Raw genomic sequence first — 15,359 nt, 5'->3', positions numbered from 1 at the left:
TCGGGATGTGAGAAGGGCATGGATGCAGATGGCAGGACTTAGGCACGCCCCGAATGAGGCCTCGGCCGCTCTGAGCATGGCCTGAGCGTCGCTTTTGCTCGTTGCATTTCGTCCGAAAGCATGGCCCCCGCAACGCCGCGGCTCTACCAAAGACGTGCCGCGGCGAGTCTGCCGGCGCCCGCTTGGAGGTGCGACCCACATCTCATTGGCGCGCTGCGGCAGGATGTCATGCCAAGGACGCACCAAAGCGGACGCCTTTCAGCACCGGAGTGCAGATGCGGGGCCGTGCGACGCCAGCGCAGAGTCTTGCCGAGTCCGCTCATGGGCGCGCGGCTGTAGACCGAGGCGCGGCGTGACTGGCTCGCGGTGGGAGCCGAGTGACAGGGACGCCTAAGCGCAGAGTAAGCTCCGGCGTCTGCAAGGGCTGCACTGCGCTCCTTCTTGCATCCACATCTCGCCTGCAGCTGTGGGGGCGACGGCGGTGGGGCTGGACGGCGTCACTGCCGCAATCGGGCGAACGGACGCGGGCGCGGGGACAACTGCTGAGGCGGAGAGGCTAGCCGCATGAGCGCTCCCACGCGGCTCTACTCCTGCATCTCACAACGTGGGACGCCACGTGTGAGAGGTGGGCGAGGCTGCGCTCGAGCAGGCGGCAGTGCGCAGGCGATGCGTCAGCAGTGGGACGAGCGGACGCCGGTCGCCGAGGGCGTGATGAGGCGGCCTCTGCGTCGCCGTTGATGAGCCCAAGCGTGTGGGCCCCGATGGCGCTCCCTGACGACCGCAGCCCCGAGTCGGATAACCTGCTCCTCATCACGCTAGCCGTCGCTGCGGTGCCGGCACGCTGCGGCGGACGGGTGCCGAGGCATGGCGGAAGCTGCCGCCTGCGCGGCTGCATGCCACGCCGAGCCGAGCGGTAGACGCGCGTCCAACCTGCGCTCGGCCGCCGCAGCGCAGGAGCGCAGCGCGTCAGACTCGAGAGCGCCGTGTCCACCTTGAAAGCATGAAGGAGCCTTCTGCACGCCAACCATGCTCGCCTGGATCGCCGCAGCCTTGGCGAGCTCTCGCGGCCAGGAAAGGCAGGCGCGAGGGGTGCGCCGGCGCGGCGTGAGCTGTGCGGCCCTCGCTGGTGCAGCGCGAGGGTGCCGAGAGCGGCCCAGCGAGGATGCGGCGGAGTGCGGCTGTGGCAGTGCCACGGGAGCGGGAGCGTGCAAGAGTGGCGCTGTGCTGCAAACTTTGCGCCGCCTGCAGGCAAGCCATGGCGGCAGCGCAGCGTCGGCGCCGGCACGGGTCCAGCGGCAGTCCAACACCTTGGACCCCGGCGGTGCCGCCGTCCTGCATCTCGCCGAGCCGCAGGGCCGCGCTGCCGCGCCTCCGGAGCGCAGCGGCGGCACGAGCACGCAGCTGCCGGCGGCGGGCAGCGTGCGCTACGTCTGCCGTGCGTAGCGTGCCGACGGACGCGCCAGGCGTACAGCCGCAGAGGCGCCGTGCTCGCCGAGGCAGCTGCGGCGCATGTGGCCCGCACCGGCGCAACCGCCCCGCAGCCCATCTCACGCCAGCGACGGGCTCGTGGGCGCCGCTTGGGCCCCTCGGCTTGCTCTGTGACGTGCAGCGAGCGGTGCCGAGCCATGCAGCGCTGCAGCAGCGGGAAGACTCGTCGGCGACGGGAGCATGCTGTGCCGCTGGCCTGCGTGCGGCGTGCTGCGGTGCTGCCTCTGCGGCCCGGCCTCGGCGTCTGCGCCTTCCCGCCGCAGCGGAGTTGCAAGCGGGGAGCGTGCGGCCCACGGGTGCGCTCGCCTCGTCTCTGAGCGCACGCTCCGTGCCGGCTGGCGCAGATTGCGAGCGTCCAGAGCAGATGGCTCTCTCACGCCGAGCTGCAGCGGGAGCGGTGCCAAGCGCTCCTGCGACGAGCGAGGGCGCAAGCCTCAGCCGTGTTCGCGGCGCTTTCTTTCTTTTCTCGCCAGGGCCGCGGCCGAGCGCAGCGGCAGCACGGAGCGAGCCTGCCGAGGCTCGGCAGAGATGAGCTCGCTGCGGGCGCTGCTGGACAGCGCCGAGGGAGGCATCACAAGCATGAGCGGAGCGGCGCAGGCGCGGCGCTAGCAGCAGGGACAGGGATGGCGCCAGCAGGCCGCCGCGACGCCGGCGCGTCGTCGTCCAACACCGGCGTGCCGGGCACAACGGCCGCTCCCTGGCCCGCAGTGCGCGGCCCTACGGCGCCGCAGCCAGCCAAGAGGCCGCACCTGCCGCTCCGCTGCACCTGCGCGGCCGGCCCTGCCGCTGCCCGCCGCCTCCGCCGGCCCTTGCCTCCGCACCATCTCCCTCTTAACCCCTCTGCACGCTTCTGGCCGGTCCAGATTCCTGCTTTTCCCTGTCTCCTGCAATCGCCCTGGTGCCACGATTGCCCCATCCTCCTAGACGTCTCTCCACTACGATGCGGTCATTCGCCCGGCTCGCCAGCCTCGTGCTGGCTGCGCTCGCCGCCGTCAATGCCTCGCCGGTCGTGATCCGCGCCGACGGCAACGGCACGCTCTCGGAGGAGTTCCCCGTCGAGGCGCGCGACGTCATCATCGACCTGCACTCGCGCCAGAACCCGTCGTGGAACTACAACACGCAGAAGATCCGCGGCGTGAACATCGGCGGCTGGCTCGTGGCCGAGCCGTGGATCACGCCGGACCTGTTCGACAACACCGGCGACAACCGCGTCGTCGACGAGTACACGTTTGGCCAGTACGTCGGCAACGCGCGCAGCCGCCTGCAGGCGCACTGGGCGTCGTTCATCACAGAGAACGACTTCCGGCTGATTGCGTCGTATGGCCTCAACCGTGAGTCGATACTGCCCGCCTGTGCGGCTGCATGGCACTGATGCCCTGCTCAGACGTGCGCATCCCCATTGGCTACTGGGCCTTTGAGACGAGCGCCGGCGAGCCATACGTGCGCGCCGACCAGCTCGACTACCTGCGCAAGGGTGTCGGATGGTGAGTCCGCCGCAGGGCACATCAGTGTCACACACTGACACGCCTTGCAGGGCGGCTAAGTACGGGCTGCGCGTGTTCATCGACCTGCACGGCGCGCCGGGCAGCCAGAACGGCTTTGACAACTCGGGCAAGAAGGGCAACGCCGACTGGTTCTTCAACGACGGCGCCCGCACGCGCGCCAAGAACGCATGCATCGCGCTGGCGCAGATGTTTGCCAACACGCCCGCCGTCACGTCGATCCAGCTGCTCAACGAGCCGCTGACGACCAACGGCGCCGGCCGCAAGGACTTCACCGACGCCTACTGGCAGGACGCATACTACGGCGTGCGCTACGCCAACGGCAACACGCCCACGAACTACGTCGTCGGCATCCACGACGGCTTCAATGGCGTCGGCGCGTACCGTGGCTTCATGCAGCCGCCGAACTTCCAGGCCGTCATGATCGACACGCACATCTACACGATGTTCGACAACGGCGTCATTGGCCAGTCGCAGGACCAGCGCCTGCGCGGCCTCTGCGCGAACCGCCAGTCGCTCGCGGCCTCGCAGAAGAACCTGTGGACGGTCGTTGGCGAGTGGACGCCGGCTTTCACTGACTGCGCCAAGGTGAGCAGAGCGAAGCAGAGCGAAGCAGAGCGAAGCAGAGCGAAGGTGTGAGGACGAATGGATGAGGGTGAAGGGTCGAGTAGCCAGCGAACAGGAGCGAGCGAGCGGGAGCACGGCCTCCGAGCGCACGCGTATCTTGCACCCCCCATGCTGACGTCTTGCCTTGATCAGTACCTGAACGGTCGTGGCGTGGGTGCCAGATACGACGGCACCTACCCGGGCTCGACGTACCGCGGTCGCTGCGACGGCACGAAGACGGGCGACGGCAGCCAGGTGCGTAGAGAGTGCATGTACGCGTCCAGGACGTACTGACGCGTCGTCGAAGTGGTCCGCGACCTACAAGAGCTATCTCAAGCGCATGTTCGACACGCAGCGAGACATCTACGAGCGGAGCAGTTCAGGGTGGATCGCCTGGACGTATAAGGCTCCGCAAGCAGCAGACTGGTCGTACTCCAGACTCGTTCAGTTGGGCGTAGTGACCACCAATCTCGTCAGCGACTTTGCGCGTCTCCTCGTGCTCCTTTGCTGACACTCTTTTGCGCAGAATGATCGCGGTAACGTCTACTGCTAGTGGCCGCAATATGGAGGCTGTACGCTGCCTGCCGGCCGAGCTGGAAGAGAACGCGTGCAACAAGAGGAGGAGGGTCGGGGGCCTCCGACCGTCGCGCGCTCCGCACGGCTTGCCGTCGACTTTGCCGTCACAATCTTCGCCCCGCTCGCTGTACCTGACAGTTCGCAGCTATGTGCTCATAGGTCGTGCTCAATTAGATTGCTTTCCACCCTCGCAGAACTTGCGCAGCGTCGGATGCAGCCCCGGCGCGCGTGACACGCGAGGCGGAGGACGCGCGTGACACGTCAAGCGGAGGATGCGCGCTTGCGGTGCCAGGGAACCCTCGCGCCACACTGCAGGCCTGGCTCACACCGCGCAGATTAGCGCTAGCTGAAGTGTAGAGACTCGAGTGGGTACAGCATGGCGCTACGCTGCGCAGGGGTGCTTCGACACCCAGCCACGGCCACACGAGATGACGTGCAGGTGACCGCGTCCCGGCGGGCCGTGCGAGCGCGCCGTGCGGCGGTGCTCCTAAAGCGCTCTGCCGCGCCGACTCCAGCTTCACTCCCGACCCTCACACTCTTTCGCCTGCGCTGCTGTGTCGTCATCGCATTCTCTTCACCTCGCTTCAAGGCCGTCTCATCTACACTCTGGTCCCGCACACCGTGGCCCGCAAGCGCGCATCTTGGTGAGCAGCTTGACGCACCGACGGGCAGCGCATCGCGCGCGGCCTGAGCATACATGCTCATGCGCAGCCTCGCTTCGTCAGTGCCGTCACCGCGTCGCCTTCGTCTGCAGCTCTTGACGCAATGCCGCCTTCTGCTGCAGTTCCGCACTCGAACGCCTCGTTTCGCGCGTATCTGCGCAGCGACGGCACCATCGAGCCCCCGTTTGGAGGATCAAGCTGGAAGGCGGTAGCGGAAGCGCTTTGGACTCAGCTCGCGGCGATGAAGGACCACCTCGGCATGGACGAAGAGGCGGGTGAGTGGCCTCGGGGCGTGCAGACTACGCGAACGGAGCTGATCCGGCATCCTATGAACGCAGGCACGCTCGCGCGCGTCGAGACGGCATCCAGCTCTGATCTCGATGGCCAGAATGCTGCGGCGCTGCCGCCTATCGCTGCTGCTCGCGATTCGGATGCAGCCAACGCCGCCGAGTGTGGCCTCGACGACGAGACGCTCGCATTCATTCGTCGCAACGTCGATGGCTTGGACTGCGTTCTCTGCGAGCTCCTCGGCGACACCTGGGAGCGCTGGTGGCGGCGCTGCGGCGCCCTCGGCAACCACGGCCGCAGCCTTGCCTTCGCCGAATCAATGACTCCTCCTGACTGGACGCACATCCTGGCCGCTACGGGCAACTTCTACAGTGAGGTCGGTCGCCTGATCGACTCGGTCGAGCGCGGCGAGGTGGAGGACTGGAAGGTCGCGATGGTGTAGGACTACGCGGCTGAGTCGGAGGAGTACTACGTGCCCCCGCCCGAGAACCTGGCGCGCGAGGCGGCTGCGGCGTGCAATGGTGGAACGAGCGAGTGAGGGGATGTGAATCAGCGGAGCGGCAGGAGGGAGCGCGTAGCGGGGCGAGAGGATGAGAAGGGCAATGCGGGGAAGCAGCAAGAAACATCATCAGGTCCGAGCAATCACACGTGTTACCATTGCGAGTGAGGTGTGGGCACTGGATGAAGCGCATGGTGTGATGTGCGTACTGCGGTGAGGAGACTGAACCTTGTCGTTCTCGGCGAGCGTAGCCGCGGCAACATCTGCTGCTGCTCCTGAACGCATGCGCAACCGTCTGTGCATGTGCACGCCCAGGTGCTGCATCCGCCTTGCTCTCGCCCCGCGCTGCATGTCTGCTCACGCACGCAGAAGGATCTCCAAAGCAGGCTGCGCTACGCAACGTTGCATCGTCGACGTGGTGCCGCTTCAGAGAAGTCTTCATTGGGTGACATTGCAATGGCCCCCACCTCACTGCTGCAGCGTCTGCACCGTTGCGATGACGCCGCTGCCAACACAAACGTCGCCATCGTACAGCGCACACACCTGGCCGGGCGCCACAGCCAGCACAGGCGTCGGGAAGCACACGTGCACGCCGTCGCCGGCGGGCAGCACCTCGCACGCCACCTCGTCGCCGCGGTGGCGCACCTGTGCCAGCAGCGTGCCTGTGCGTGGCGGGCCGAGCCACGTCATGCGCTCGATGCGCAGCGAGCGGGCGTACAGCGCTGCGTGGTCGCTGAGGGTCTGGCGTCAGCATCTGCACGGCATGTGGCCCTGGCGGCTGCACTCACCCGCCTGCTACGACGTGCACGGCATTCGAGGCCGCATCCTTACGCGCCACGAACCAGGCCGATGGCGCACCGGGCACGCGAGCTCGCTGGCCGACTGTCAGGCTGTGCAGACCGGCGTGTGTGCCGACTTGCTTGCCTGCCGGGTCGAGGATGGGGCCAGGCACGGGCGTGAGGTACGACGCTGCGTGGGCGCGTCAGTGCAAGCTCCACGTAGGCTTCTTGCACGACTCACCGAGGAACGCGCCGAACGCTCCGCCACTGACGGCCGGCGGCACGTTGCGAGGCAGCGGCTGTCTCACAGCAGCAGCAGCGTCGGCCGGGCGCGGACGCTCGCCGACGAAGCACAGGCCCATGCTCTCCTCCTTCTCGGCGGCAGGCAGAAGGTACCGCCGAGCAATGTCGCGCACCTCGGTCTTGAGCAGGTCGGATAGCGGGAAATGCGCCTGAGCAGAGGTCAGCGGGTCCGTAAGGGGCAAGGAAGCTGTGACGTCTCACCTGCGCCAGCCGCTCGGGCGAGACGGAGCTGAGAAAGTAGCTCTGGTCCTTGTTCCTGTCGCGAGCGCGCGAGAGCTGCGCCTGCCATGCGCCATCGGCTTGCCGCCATGAGACGCGAGCGTAGTGACCTGGAAGAGGCGTGCGTGAGCAGATCGTCTCTGACGTGCAGCGTCAGACTGACCGGTAACGAGCCACGTCTTCGCGGGTCGACGTCCGAATGCATCGGGCGCTGTCGCAGCCGGTGCCGGCAGCACACGATCCATCAAGGCGCCGAACTTGATCTCGCTAAAGAACGAAAGATCAGCGTTGCGCTTGGGTGATGCAGCATAAGCCAACGCACCGATTGCAGCCGACGTCTGGGTTCGGCGTCTCGCCACGCTCCCATGCCTCGAGCGCCGGCTGAAACACGGAGAGCCAGTAGTCTTTGGACAGATCGAGCTGCAAGAGAGGTGTCAGTGCAACAAGTCGCCACAGAGTCAGGAATGACTGACAAGTTCCGCCGAGTCTCTTCCCAGGCCGAGCGCCGCACACGTCTGCTGCACGCCCTCCCAGTCCTTCATCCACGTGCATCCCGTGGCGCCTCCAGCGCCCGGCTCAAACGTGCCGCTCTCGTCGAGCTCGTTCCAGTTGCGCATGAAGAGCGGGCGCGGCACCAGCCCTTGCTGCAGCGCCAACAGCGCCGCAACGGACGAGTCGACGCCGCCGGACATTGCCAGCACGGCGGCGTCTCCCGGACGTGGACCCGGCGCAGAGGAGAGATCGAAGAGCGGCGGCAGTGGCTGCGACGGCGCAGGAGAGGCCTCGCTCGGGCCGCCGCCACTGCTGCTGCTGCTGGCTCGCGTGCTACGCCAGCATTGCCCTATCCTGACTTGTGGCCGCGCAGCGAGACGCCACCACGCCGTCGCGCCTGTGCGAGCGCCGCGTCCGATGGCTGCCATCTTGCTGCGTGGGTTGATGAGGAGTGGCGCGAAGAAGGCACGAGCGCGAAGTTTAGCACAGCCTCTGTCAGCAGCGCGCATCACGTGATTGGACCCTGAGCAGCCAAGAGCGAGCGCTGCCGCAGCACAGTGAGACTTCGCACAGGTGTACAGATGCGTCTGATGATGAGGCATGGCATCATGCTGCGGCTCAGTGTCCGAGACTGCATCTGCTGATCAGCAAGCTGGCGCAGACGGGTCCTCGGGTGCGCCTCGGTGGCCGAGTGCACGCTGCTCCCACGCTGTCGGCCTGCGCTCCGGCACAACCGCGGCGGCGGCCCCGCTTGGCGGCCAAGGCGGGGCTCCGCGTCTGGCGGCCGTGCGCGCGCCTGGTCCGCTTGTTGCTTCGCCTCGGCCCGAGCTGCCACGCCGGCGCCGGGCACGGCCATGCCTGCCTCTGCTCCACATCCACCATGCTGCCCACGTCGCGCCTCCTGCACACGGCCCTGCGCGACCGCGCAAAGACGGTCGGCTTCATCGGCCTCGGCGTGCGTTGCCGCCCTAGCAAGAGTGCCTCGCACACTGTGCTGACCCCTGCCGCAGGCCATGGGCCGCGAGATGGCGTCGAACCTGCTCTCGCGCACCTTCGAGGCCAGCAGCGACGCGGCGACGACGATCGTCGTGCACGACACCTTCGACGACGCCACGACGCGCTTCCTCAGCGCACACGCCAGCCTGTACCCGGGGCGCAGCATCGTGCCCGCCAGCAGTCCCGCCGGGTGCGTGCGGCGCGTGCCGGCGCCCGCGCGGCACTGACGCCCCGCCCACAGCGTCGCGAGCCTGGCAGGGACCATCGTGACCATGGTGCCGTCGTCGCCGCGTGAGTCCGCCCAGTGCGCTAGCATACCCGGCGCTCACTATCCGCAGAGGTGGAGGAGGTGTACCGCTCCGAGACGGGCATCCTGGCTGGACTCAAGGACCTCGGCGACCCGTCGAACCCGGCCAACAGCACGTTGTGCATCGACTGCACCACGCTCGACCCCGCCGTGTCCGCGTCGGTGGCGCGCGACGTCAAGGCCGCCGGCGGCGGCAAGGACGGCGCCGAGGGCGCGTGGGACATGATCGATGCGCCCGTGTCTGGCGGTGAGTGCGGCTCTGCCAGCAGCAGGGCACACCACTGACTGGCACAGGCGTGGTGGGCGCCCGCGCCGCGACGCTCTCCTTCATGGTCGGCTCGGACTCGCACCAGTCGTTTGCGCGCGCCAAGCCGACGCTCGACATGATGGGCAGCCGCGCGATCCACTGCGGCAAGAACAGCAACGGGCTGGTCGCCAAGATTGCCAACAACCTGCTGCTCGGCATCTCGATGCTCGGCGTCAGCGAGGCGATGCTGCTCGGCACGGCGCACGGGCTCAGCCCGCAGGTGCTGGCGCACATCATCAACACGTCGACGGGCCGCTGCTGGGCGAGCGAGGTGAACAACCCGGCGCCGGGCGCGCTCAAGGGCACCGCGCACAGCCCGCCGGCGGAGCGCGGCTACGAGGGCGGCTTTGCGGCGCGCCTGCAGAGCAAGGACCTCGGCCTCGCCATGGAGGCGGCCAAGCAGCTCGGCGTGCCCGTGCCCGTCGGCAACCTCGCCGCGACGATCTACCAGGCGCTGGCGTCCTCGCCAGACTTCAAGGACAAGGACTTCTCGTGCGCCATGCTCGCGCTGCAACGGGCGCTGGGCCGTGACGAGTTCAAGTAGGGAATGGCACACCTGCTCAAGCCCTAGGACAACTGCTCAGACGTGGGAGAGGATGCACATTGACGGTGGTGGTACAGTTGAGTCGTTAGGCTTGGTGTGGTGGTGTCTCGTTCTGCCCGCAGGCAGATGGGTCGCGCCGGTGCGGCGCACATTACTCGTCCTCGTCGTCCATCGCGTCGTCGAGCTCCTCGGCGCGGATGAGCTCTTCAAAGGCGGCCATCTGCAGGCGCGCCGTGCCCTTGTCGCGCGTCGCCGGCGCCTCGAGCGCCTGGTGCAGCGCCGCATAGGAGAGGCACAGCGACGGGCCCTCGAGGCGGCGCGCGGCCGGCCGGTCGGCGCCCGACGACTGGCGCTTGCCCGGCTGCCACTTGCGGATCTTGCTGCGGAGCATGGGTCAGCGGTGCGTCGTGGCTGAAGTGAAGGCACACTCACGCCTCGGAGATGCCGTACACGGCCTTGAGGTGGTTGCGCAGCACGATGCAGGTGCCCATGACCAGCGCGGCGCGTGCGGTGCTGAACATGGGCCACTTGGGCGCGCGCGTGGCCGGCGCCGGCCCGGCCTGGCTCGCATCGTTCGACTCGTCCTGCGGGCTCGTGTCAGCAAAGTCCGGCCGCGCGACCTGCTGCTGGCTCACCATCTTGTCCAGCATCGAGTCCTGCTCCGGCGCAGCGGCCTCTTCGTCGCTCTGCTCGCCCTCGTCGTCGCTGTCGCCCGCATCGGCGGCCAGCTCGTCCTCGACGTACTGCAGCACCATCATGCCCGTGACGCCGAGCATAGTGCGCAGCTGCGCCAGCACGACAAACACCTCCTCGAGCGTCTTGTACTCGAGCACCGCAAGATTGTCGGCGATGTAGCGCGCAAACGTGACGTGCAGCTCCGTGCACTTGCCCGACGCCGTGTTGACGTCGAGGCCGCGCGTGATCGCCTTGAGAAAGTCGAGGCGCGTGTTGCGCTTGTCGCGCACGAGCGTGTACCAGTGCCGCAGCAGCGCCGTCGGCGCTCCGCTCGTCGCCGCAGTGCGGTAGCCTGAGAGGGAGTCAGCATGAGCCTCGCAGGTCTCCACTTCGCGATGCTCACCGCGGACCGGGCCCGTGCAGACGACCCGCTGAAAGTCAAACGACGCGCGCGTGAAGTCGAGGTAGCGCGCTGCCAGGATCGAGGCGTGCTTCGACGCAAGGTAGTCGTGTAGGTAGAGCGCCTTGGACGCGATCGTCTCGTCGGCCACGGTTTCGAGCGCGATCAGCGTCGGCACGCACTGCAGCGGGTGCGAGAGGCCCTGCTGCACGGTAAACTTGAGAATCTCCATCGCGGCGCGCTGCAGGAACGCATGCTCGATCTCGCGCGAGGCACGCAGGATCAGGTCGAGGTACGACTGGATCAGCGCGGCACTGACGCCCGAGTCGGCAAACGTCTCGGTGTTGCCGACGAGCTCGCTCATGTCGACCTTCTTCTGCGGCGACGGCGCCGCCTTGACGGCAATCGTCGTGCCGGGCTTGCGCTTCATCACCTCGGGCGCGGCGCGCTTCTGCTCCGTTGCGAGCAGCTCGAGGATGATCTTAAGGACAAGCTCGCGCTCCGGCACGCTGCCCTTCGACAGCGTTCGCTGGATGACAGTCGCCATGCGCGGGCGCTGCGTGAATGATGGGTAGGCGCGGAAGATGAAGCCCAGGCTGCGCATCGCAGTGTCGCCGAACGTCGGCGTCGGTGCCAGCTCGTACAGGCCGAGCATGAGCATGAAGACGTCCTCGCTGATCGAGCTCTGCATCGGGTGTTAGCGCGGGGCCTGGATGACCGCAGGAAGTGCAGCTCACCTGCGTGATCGCATTCAAGGACGCAGCGTGGTCGGGATGCTGGCTGCGCATCTTGTCAAAGTCGGCGTGCTCGCAGAGCAGCGCCAGCATCGACATGAGCACACGCGGAGCCGTCTCCTCCTTGGTGCTCATCGGCGCGCTCGTGGCGTCGCCGAGCCGCTTGCGCAGCCTACGCAGGCTGTCTGTGCACGAAAAGACGTGAGCGCCCTGCTGTTCGAAGCCGCGCGATCGACTCACTCATGCAGAACGTGAGCGTCTTGATCAGCAGCGGGAAGCGGTGAGTCGACGTGTTGATAACCGTGCAGTAGCACGCAATGAGCTCCTGGAGCACTGGCGCTGCCGGGCGGTTCGGCGGCTTGCTGACCAGCGGCGTGAGGGCGCGCTCGAGAGCCTCTGCGAACGTCGACGCCGTCTTGGGCAGCGACGGCAGAGAGGCGCGGAAGATCTTGAGCAGCAGCTCGAGAATGAGATAGTCGTCGCTCTGCGGGCAGGCATGAGTTGTCTGCGCACGCTCGCAGGTCGCAGCACTCACCGTCTGCGCGCCCTTGAGAAAGGGCAGCAGCGCCTTGGCCTTGGCGATGGAGATCACCGACGGGTTCGTCGAGACGAGCAGATACACGGTACGGATGCGGTCGACGAGCGACGACGAGGGCAGGTCCTGCGCGTCGACGAGACTGTCGATCATCGCGTCGCTGAGGTTGCGCAGGCGGCCGAGGAGCACGGGCATCTCTGCAGGCTCGCAGCGCTGCATGACGCGCTCCAGCACCGCCTCGAGCGGCGACGGGCGCTCGCGAATGGCATTGGCCACGGCAATGAGCGTCGACACCTTGTCCTCGATCTTGGCCTCGGCGAGCTGCACCGCCAGCACGTCGTCGTCGATGTCCATGTCGTCTGCTGCGTCGTCCTTGCTGTCCAGGACCGACGTCTTGGCCGGCCGGCCGACCTTGTTCTCCGTCGGCGCCGCGAGGTCGAGCCACATGGCCCCGATCGTGCCCACGGCGAGGTCTTGCATGCCCACGTCCTCGTCGAAGACGCAGCGCACGATGCGCACGCACGCGTCGACGCGCGTCGCCTCCGACTTGGTCAGCGCGTAGGCGTTCGCGAGGAAGCGCAGCGCGCGCTTGCGCACGGCGAGGCCGGAGTCGTTGATGCGCTCGCTGAGCAGCGTATAGAGCTGCTCGAGGCGCTCGGGCGCGCGCAGGGCGAAGCGGGCGAGCAGGCCGAGCGTCGTCTCGCGCACACTTGCGCTCTCGTCGGACAGGCGTGTCTCGACCGCCTCACGGGCCACAGCGCTGTCGAGCAGTGCCTCGTCGACGGTGCTGACGCGGCCGAGCCCACGCAGTGCGCGCGTGCGGTTGCCGACCGCCTGTCCGTCGAGCGAGAGAAGCAGCTGGCTCAGCAGGAAGTCGTACGTGACCATGAACGCGCTCGAAGACACGAGCTCCTCCGCCACACCCGTCACGATGCGGTAGTCGTCCTCGGAGCGCATCTCGAAGACGTTGGCAGACGTCGTGCCGCCCTTCTGCGCTGCCCTGCGAGCCGCTTGAGAGAGCGACCGGCCGAGCGCGGCAACGAAGCTCTTGAGCTGTTCCGCCTGGCCGGCCGTGTTGGCGTCGTCTTCCTCTAGCGCGTCGAGCGCCGAGATTGTGCGCACAAGTGCCGCGGCCAGCTCGCAGCCCCACTGTGACGCCAGGAAGTCGCTGGCCGTCTCGGCCGTCTGGTCGTCCTTCTCGGACGCGTCGAGGTGCTCGAGAATGGACTTGTACGCCACGTTGAATGCATCGAGGCGGGTGAGGTCGCGATGCATCTCGATGTCGAGAATCGCATGCGTTGACACCTGCGAGAGCTTAGGCGCATCGACGCCGTTGAGCTCCTTGGCGCTGCCGAGACGCAGGTGCATGCAGCGAAGCTGGCCCTCGCGCAGCCGCGCTGCGATGGGTCCAAGGTGCTCGAGAGCGACGCCGCGTGCATCGGGCGACGACTTGGGGTCCTCAAGAGTGCTCGCGAAGGCACGGCAGAGCTCCGTCAGCAGCAGCGCGGCGGCAGGCCACTCTGGCAGGAATAGTGTGGCCAAGAGGTCGCCGACGAGGTTGTCCACAATCGCCACGTAGCTGTTCTCGGCCGAGGCCTTGACAACCTTGCCGCCGGCGCTGACACTGAAGGGCACGGAGTCAGAGGATGGCGTCGCTGCAGCCGCGAGCCGACTCACCGCTGCATCAAGTACGAAGCAATGTCCCGCGACGCGACCTTCGGGCCCTCCAGCGAGCGCGCCCAGCCCGCCAGCTCAAAGCTGGACTCGTCCTCTGCATCACCGTCTGCGACGTCGCGCTGAGTCTCGCCCGCTGCATCGGCGGTGCCGTATACTGCGCCTGCCCTGGCAACGGCAGCGCCGTCCGACGATGCCTGAACGAGCTGCAGCAGCAGCGCCGTGACCGAGTGAATGTGCCGGCCGGTGCGCAGGCTGTACTGCCGGCGATTCTTCTTCATGTCGGGCAGCTTGATGAGATTCGTGAGGATCTCCTCGATGATCCAGTTGCGCAGATCGGCGTGCCGCGCGAAGATACTGCGCAGCAGATTGAGGCACGGCAGACGGAGGCTCTTCATCGCCGCAGTGCCGCCGCCGAGAGCACTGATCGCAATGCGGCCGCGCGCCGCAGCCTTGGCGGCGTCCGTCTTGCCCTCGCTTGCACCGCCGGGATCCGGCTCGTTGACGAAGAAGGGCTGCACGGCCGCGTACACCGCGCTGATCACGATGGCCTCGGAGAGCGTCACCGAGCGAAGGTTGACGAGCCGCTGCACCTGGCGCAGCGCATCGCCAGTCTCGCGGAACATGCGGGCAAGCGCGTCTGAGCAAGCACGCGTGCCTTGCGAGCGCCGCGCGTCCTCCTCGCGCTGAACAGCCTTGGCCTTGGCTGCGGAGGGCCGGCCGCGGCCTCGCTTGGTCACAGGTGCGAGATCCTGTACCAGGCGCTCGAGCAGCGGATGCACGCCCATGGCGCCGCCGCACGCTTCGACAAACGGCAGTATGACGCGGTCGAGCGCGAGCTTGATGGACTCGACGCACGGGCGGATGAGGTCTTCTGAGATGAGGTGCTTCGGCAGATCCTCGCCCGAGAGAATGGCGAGGCAGCACTCGGCCGCGAGCACGCTGTACGTCACCAGGTTCATGCGCACACTCAGCGAGAGCTGCTGCACGTCCGGATTCTCTTCCAGCGGCGGCGTGTTCAGGCCGTCGTCTCCTGGGCTGGCCTTAGAGGCAGCCTGCTCTGCCGCCTGCTCCTCTTTCTCGACGTCCGACTTGTCGACGTCTGACTCTCGGCCGTCCTCGTCCTCGGGCTCGCCGCTCTTGCGCGGCGAGCGCGAGCGTGAACGCGACGCAGAGGTAGACGCACGCTGAGCTGCCCTGCGCGCAGCTGCCGCCGACTTGGCCTTGCTGGGCTTCTTGGCCGGAGCAGCGCTCGTGGCAGCTGCGGCAGCCGGAGGCAGCACTTCGACGCTTTCGGCCGTGCGGATGCCGCGCTCGATGATGCGCAGGAGACGTGCAAGGCGCTGCGGGTCGATGTCGGCGAGCCGCAACGGCGCTCCAGGCACGATCTTCTCCGGCGAGGCATTCGCAGCCGTGCCTCGTGCGATGCCGACGGGCGCGCTGGCACGGGCGCTCTGCGCAGCTGCGCGCAGAATGTCGCGCAGCACGCTGCTTTTAGGCACAGCGACGCCGCCGAGAACGTCGAAGTACTGCTCGCACACGCCCGGCAGCACAACCTGCGATCCTGCGCCGCTCAGCTCGTCACGGTCAGGCAGCGTATCGTCGGCCTCGAAGAGGTCGTCCATGAGGTCGACCAGCCGTTGCGTCGGCGCTGCAGGGAAAAGTGAGCTCAGGCGAATGCACAGCGCGCACTGGACTCACCTCGGCGTGCGCTATTCTTCACCACACCTCCACTGATGCGGATCAGCGTGCCACCAAGACGCCTGACACGAC

The 15,359-nt window shown here is 67.4% G+C and overlaps 5 protein-coding genes across 5 annotated transcripts; 3 read left to right on the top strand and 2 right to left on the bottom strand.

The window, feature by feature from the left end:
• Nucleotides 1-2,428: 2,428 nt before the first annotated feature.
• On the top strand, nt 2,429-4,149 carry FA09DRAFT_335978 (putative EXG1-exo-beta-1,3-glucanase, major isoform; the record flags this gene model as incomplete). The annotated part of the gene is made up of 6 exons (XM_025743818.1): nt 2,429-2,819; nt 2,873-2,972; nt 3,023-3,578; nt 3,750-3,851; nt 3,904-4,068; nt 4,123-4,149. The coding sequence occupies 6 exons, from the start codon at nt 2,429-2,431 to the stop codon at nt 4,147-4,149; spliced, it is 1,341 nt and encodes a 446-aa protein (XP_025601644.1).
• Nucleotides 4,150-4,937: 788 nt separating this feature from the next.
• Nucleotides 4,938-5,564, top strand: FA09DRAFT_324168 (hypothetical protein; the record flags this gene model as incomplete). The annotated part of the gene is made up of 2 exons (XM_025741121.1): nt 4,938-5,109; nt 5,173-5,564. The coding sequence occupies 2 exons, from the start codon at nt 4,938-4,940 to the stop codon at nt 5,562-5,564; spliced, it is 564 nt and encodes a 187-aa protein (XP_025601643.1).
• Nucleotides 5,565-6,089: 525 nt separating this feature from the next.
• On the bottom strand, nt 6,090-7,842 carry FA09DRAFT_292473 (5-methylaminomethyl-2-thiouridylate-methyltransferase; the record flags this gene model as incomplete). Its single annotated transcript, XM_025740005.1, has 7 exons — nt 6,090-6,354; nt 6,410-6,590; nt 6,642-6,852; nt 6,905-7,032; nt 7,086-7,189; nt 7,245-7,342; nt 7,396-7,842. The coding sequence occupies 7 exons, from the start codon at nt 7,840-7,842 to the stop codon at nt 6,090-6,092; spliced, it is 1,434 nt and encodes a 477-aa protein (XP_025601642.1).
• A 452-nt stretch (nt 7,843-8,294) lies between these two features.
• Nucleotides 8,295-9,855, top strand: FA09DRAFT_357940 (putative 3-hydroxyisobutyrate dehydrogenase mitochondrial precursor; the record flags this gene model as incomplete). The annotated part of the gene is made up of 5 exons (XM_025744887.1): nt 8,295-8,369; nt 8,425-8,600; nt 8,652-8,701; nt 8,749-8,964; nt 9,012-9,855. The coding sequence occupies 5 exons, from the start codon at nt 8,295-8,297 to the stop codon at nt 9,566-9,568; spliced, it is 1,074 nt and encodes a 357-aa protein (XP_025601641.1). The 3' UTR covers nt 9,569-9,855.
• Nucleotides 9,720-15,235, bottom strand: FA09DRAFT_292753 (hypothetical protein; the record flags this gene model as incomplete). The annotated part of the gene is made up of 12 exons (XM_025740022.1): nt 9,720-9,948; nt 10,001-10,095; nt 10,189-10,595; nt 10,647-11,328; nt 11,381-11,562; nt 11,618-11,861; nt 11,913-12,224; nt 12,300-13,530; nt 13,590-14,272; nt 14,345-14,661; nt 14,773-14,974; nt 15,020-15,235. Coding segments are annotated over 12 exons (4,800 nt in total), but the record flags the coding sequence as incomplete, so codon positions are not given.
• Nucleotides 15,236-15,359: the final 124 nt, after the last annotated feature.

Source organism: Tilletiopsis washingtonensis, assembly GCF_003144115.1.
Source record: "Tilletiopsis washingtonensis strain MCA 4186 unplaced genomic scaffold FA09scaffold_1, whole genome shotgun sequence".
Taxonomy (NCBI): Eukaryota; Fungi; Basidiomycota; class Exobasidiomycetes; order Entylomatales; genus Tilletiopsis; species Tilletiopsis washingtonensis.
This window is presented reverse-complemented; position numbering and strand designations above follow the sequence as displayed.